At 41.5% G+C, this 4,660-nt stretch overlaps 1 protein-coding gene across 1 annotated transcript; it reads left to right on the top strand.

Moving 5' to 3' along the window:
- Positions 1–2,190: 2,190 nt before the first annotated feature.
- On the top strand, positions 2,191–3,340 carry HTR1E (5-hydroxytryptamine receptor 1E). Its single transcript, XM_036769317.1, has one exon. It carries the CDS (start codon positions 2,205–2,207, stop codon positions 3,300–3,302), a length of 1,098 nt encoding a protein of 365 aa, XP_036625212.1. The 5' UTR covers positions 2,191–2,204; the 3' UTR covers positions 3,303–3,340.
- The last annotated feature ends 1,320 nt before the right edge of the window (positions 3,341–4,660 follow it).

Raw genomic sequence — 4,660 nt, 5'->3', positions numbered from 1 at the left:
AGTTGCCAATCCTCTTAATTTTCCCTTTGCAATATCTCTTACATCCCCTCTTCTTTTGTACTCCCACTGTCACCACTCTAATTCAAGACCTCATTACTTCTTTCTTAGATTATTATATAAAAGTCTCATAAATGGTCTTCCCATTCCCAAATCCAACTTTCATCCATCCAGCTGGTAATCTTATCAATGAACAAAGACTTGATCACAGTTATTCCCATGCTCAAAAACCTTCAGTGTCTTCTCATTGTTAACTGAGTAAAAAATATATTCTCCTTAACTTGGGATTTGAGAACCTCAACAATCTAGTCCCAACCAATCTTTCCATTCTTATTTCGTGCTACTCCCATAGAAACATGCTAAACTGAAGCCAAACTAGACTACTAGGTGTTCCCTAAAAGTGTCCCATCCTCTCTTCCCATCATGCATTTGTACACCATGTTCCTTCTGTTCGGAAGAGAGTTGCCTCCATGTCCGCCCATTGAAATCTTTCCCTCAGCAAGTTTCTCTGATAAAGGTTTCATTTCTAAGATGTGTATATATATATATATATATGAAACTGATTCAAATTAAAAAGAACAAGAGCCATTCCCCAGTCTCTTCTCTGACCATTCCCAGTGATCAGAGGATATGAACAAGCCATCTTCAGAGGACGATATCTAAGCTATCACCAACCATATGAAAAAAATGCCCAAAATCACTAAAAATTAGGGAAATGAATTCTTCATATTCTTAGGGTGAGAGGGCCAACTATGAACTTAATTGTGTGGATGATTCAAACCTGGTTCAGTCTGTTTGTCACTGACATGGGGAGCATAGAGAGGCCAGGGAGATGTGAAGAGGTAATAGGTCAAGTTCCTCCAGCAGTCAAGGAGGCTTACCTCCTTATCAGACAGGGCCAGCCCTGTGTAAACAAATGGCACCTAAGCTGGGATACAGCCAGGTTGCTTCTGTGTGATGATCTTTTGTGTGTACATATTTACAAGGGGTTGGGGGTGGGGAGCCAATTTTTTTACTTTAGAAACCAATAGCTGTTTCTTGTAGGCCAGTATTGGGGAATTGTTTACACCGATGTTTACATCGTTTACATTGTTTGCTCTGATGCTTTCTTCCCTCTACCCTCCTTCCCCCCACCTCCCCACCCCAAATCCTGTAAAGAACCTGCAGATAGTCCTACCCCTTTCTCCAGCCACCCAAATCCACAAAGCTGATTCTGAGCTTGTAGTTTTGTTAGTGTCTAGCCTTTTTATATAACTTTTTTCTTATTTGACATTTAAGCTCTGTGTGGGCACCTTTGTTTTAAAACAAAAACCTACACATTGTAGCTTCAGGCTTTAGTATGATCGTCTTATAACCTCTTGTCCTCACCCAATTCTTGATGTTGTCAGTTCTTTAGCTGGGCCACAGGAGGAATGCTCTCACCTCTGAGATGGAGAACAGACTGCTTTTCTGCCTGAGAGTGCTGTCACAAGTGTTTGAAAGTTACCCCTCTTTTCCTTTTTCTGTTTTTTGGATAACAAGCACGGCTACTGCCTAGCCTGAACACCATTGATTGGCTCCCTCAGGTGATCACTGGCAAGCTCACAAGAGTGTATTTTCCAAGCCTGTATGGTAGAAACCTCTCCAGTATAAGTCCCTGTTGTGTTCTAGCCTGTTCTGTCTTTATGCATGTGGTGTGGACAAAAGTCACTCTGCTTGATAATGTCTTAGAAAGTGTGATTCCCAAACCAGTGGTTTCAGTTTGTAAATATCCTCTCTGCTAATTATACTGTGCACACTTGAAAAAAAATCAGCTGTCTGTTCCTCATTCCACTAAGGCTACAAATATTAAATAAAGATGAATTCTATCTATAGAAAGGAGAAAAGGAATATTATCTGAAAAGTATTAAAAAGAGATGGTTATAATCACTCAGAAAATAAAAGAAAAATGTTATGAAACAATAATTTTTACTCACAAATGACATGATGATGTTTATTATCCATTAATTGAGCCAAGAAATTTCTGTTTTTCCCCCCCAGGAAATCTACATTCAGGAAAAACTCTGGGTCCCTTCCACATAATCAGTGAAAATGGCACATAAAGGAAAATATGTGAAGAGTACCTAGAACCTCTTCATGGCTCAGATGTCTTGAAGTCCAAATGATCAGCTAGAGGAGAGAATTTCCATATATCCTGCAGTAGATCTTAGGATAAGGAGGATTAAAAAATGAATTTCACAAACTGTACAACAGAAGCCAGTGTGGCCATCAAATCCAAATCAGTAACAGAGAAGATGCTTGTTTCTATGACTTTGGTGGTAATCACCGCCATGACTACCCTCCTGAACTCAGCAGTAATTATTGCGATCTGTACCACCAAGAAGCTCCATCAGCCTGCAAACTACTTAATCTGTTCTCTGGCTGTGACGGACCTCCTGGTTGCCATTCTCGTCATGCCCTTGAGTATCACATACATTGTCATGGACACCTGGACCCTGGGTTACTTTATCTGTGAGGTTTGGCTGAGTGTAGACATGACCTGTTGCACCTGTTCAATCCTCCATCTCTGTGTGATTGCCTTGGATAGGTACTGGGCTATCACCAATGCTATTGAATATGCCAGGAAAAGAACTGCAAAGAGGGCTGGAATGATGATACTCACTGTGTGGACCATCTCGGTTTTCATTTCCATGCCTCCTCTGTTCTGGAGAAGCCACCGTCTTCTCAGTCCTCCACCTAGCCAATGCACCATCCAGCACGACCATGTGATCTACACCATTTACTCCACACTTGGGGCATTTTACATCCCCTTAACTTTGATCCTAATTCTCTATTATAGGATCTACCATGCTGCCAAAAGTCTTTACCAGAAGCGTGGCTCCAGCCGCCACCTGAGCAACAGAAGCACAGACAGCCAGAACTCTTTTGCAAGCTGCAAGCTGACACAGACCTTCTGTGTCTCTGATTTCTCTACTTCTGACCCAACCACAGAATTTGATAAAATCAACACCTCAGTCAGGATACCTCCCTTTGACAATGACTTGGATCACACTGGAGACCGCCAACAGATCTCCAGCACCAGGGAACGCAAGGCTGCTCGCATTCTGGGACTGATACTAGGGGCATTCATTTTGTCCTGGCTGCCATTTTTCATCAAGGAGCTCATTGTGGGCCTGAGTATTTATACTGTGTCATCTGAAGTGGCTGACTTTTTGACATGGCTTGGTTATGTGAACTCTCTTATCAACCCTCTACTTTACACCAGTTTTAATGAGGATTTTAAGCTGGCCTTTAAAAGGCTTGTCAGGTGCCGGGAACATTCCTAGAAGGGTAGAAAAACAAGGGTCTTTGGCCAGCCTTGTGAAATGTGCAAAGGGCTTTAAACTGGTTTACTCTTAAAGATGGCTGATTCAAGACAGTTTGTCAGTTGTGGGAGTGGGGGAAAGGGTGCAACAGGGTATTGTGTGTGGTCTTTTGCTCTTCTTTTTGGGGTTCCTGACATTCAGTAAGCTGTTTTCTACCTCCAGTGTTATGTAAGGTATGTAATATCAAGTCAGCTTTCTGACACCAAAATGAAAATCTTCACAGAAGTAACCAAAAGGAAAATAATGTATTATTTAATTTAGCAGTCCCAATTACTCTTGTAACTGGTAAATGATAAAAGAAAATTCCTCTTGTTCATAGGAATTTTTTTTTGGTGGATTCTTTTGTCTGTATATGGTCAAACCAATGCCTGACTATTTGCTCTTGAGTGGTATAAAACTTGACCTTGTGTGTCTGTGTGCATACAGATCCAAGCAGAAACTGTATGGTTGTACATAAAGAATAGAGAGCAATCACTGTCCTGTTAACCCTTGCTTGCATCTCCGCGCTGAAAGCATTCGCCATGGCACGACGACATAGCACATCAACCACAGAATCAAGAACCTTTATTTCCCATGGTCCACAATAAAATAAACTAACTCAAGTTTCAAAAAGAACCCAGAATGCTCTGGGGATTTTGTGTAAGTTGTTTATTGTGAGTGTAATATATAAACAAATGAGAAACAAGAGAAAAATGTCTTCTATTTGGTACATTTGCTTCTGTTTCTGGGGCTTAAGGGTGAGAGGTGAGGAGCGAGGATTTTATAACTGGAAGGGACATATCTTAGAGATCCAGTCCAGCTCTTTCAATTTGTGAATGAGGAAACAGAGGTTCAGAAAAGTTTAAGTGATTTACTAAAGGTCACAGGGCAAATGTCTGCTGGAGATCTATTGGTACAATTAGGAGGCTTCACAGAAGAAATAGATGTCGGTCGATACTGAATGCTTTTTTTGGCATTTTTATTTGGCACATTTAAGAAACAGCTTAACTAGAGACACCCAAAAGAGCATGGAGGGGGAGGAAGGAGGAGCAAGACAAGGATACTACATCATTATTTTTCCCCCAAATTGGGGCAGCAGCCAGTACCTCCAAAGCTAAAGTCGAACCTACCCCTAAACTAGGGCAGTAATTAAAATCTGTCACGTGGGATATGGAGGAGCAGGACAGGTATACAACCAGAGAAGTCACCAGGCCAAGGCAAGAGAAGAGAGTTTCTAAGGCTTTTGTGAAAAGTTCCTTCCAGGACTTGGTGCAATGTTACACTTAGTTCTCACCTGTTTGGTGAGTGGGACTCCTGGGTCCATCCTCACTGCATGCATT

This window comes from Trichosurus vulpecula, chromosome 7 (genome assembly GCF_011100635.1).
Source record: "Trichosurus vulpecula isolate mTriVul1 chromosome 7, mTriVul1.pri, whole genome shotgun sequence".
NCBI lineage: Eukaryota > Metazoa > Chordata > Mammalia > Diprotodontia > Phalangeridae > Trichosurus > Trichosurus vulpecula.
Note: the sequence above shows the minus strand (reverse complement) of the source record. Positions and strands in the feature narration are given on the sequence as shown.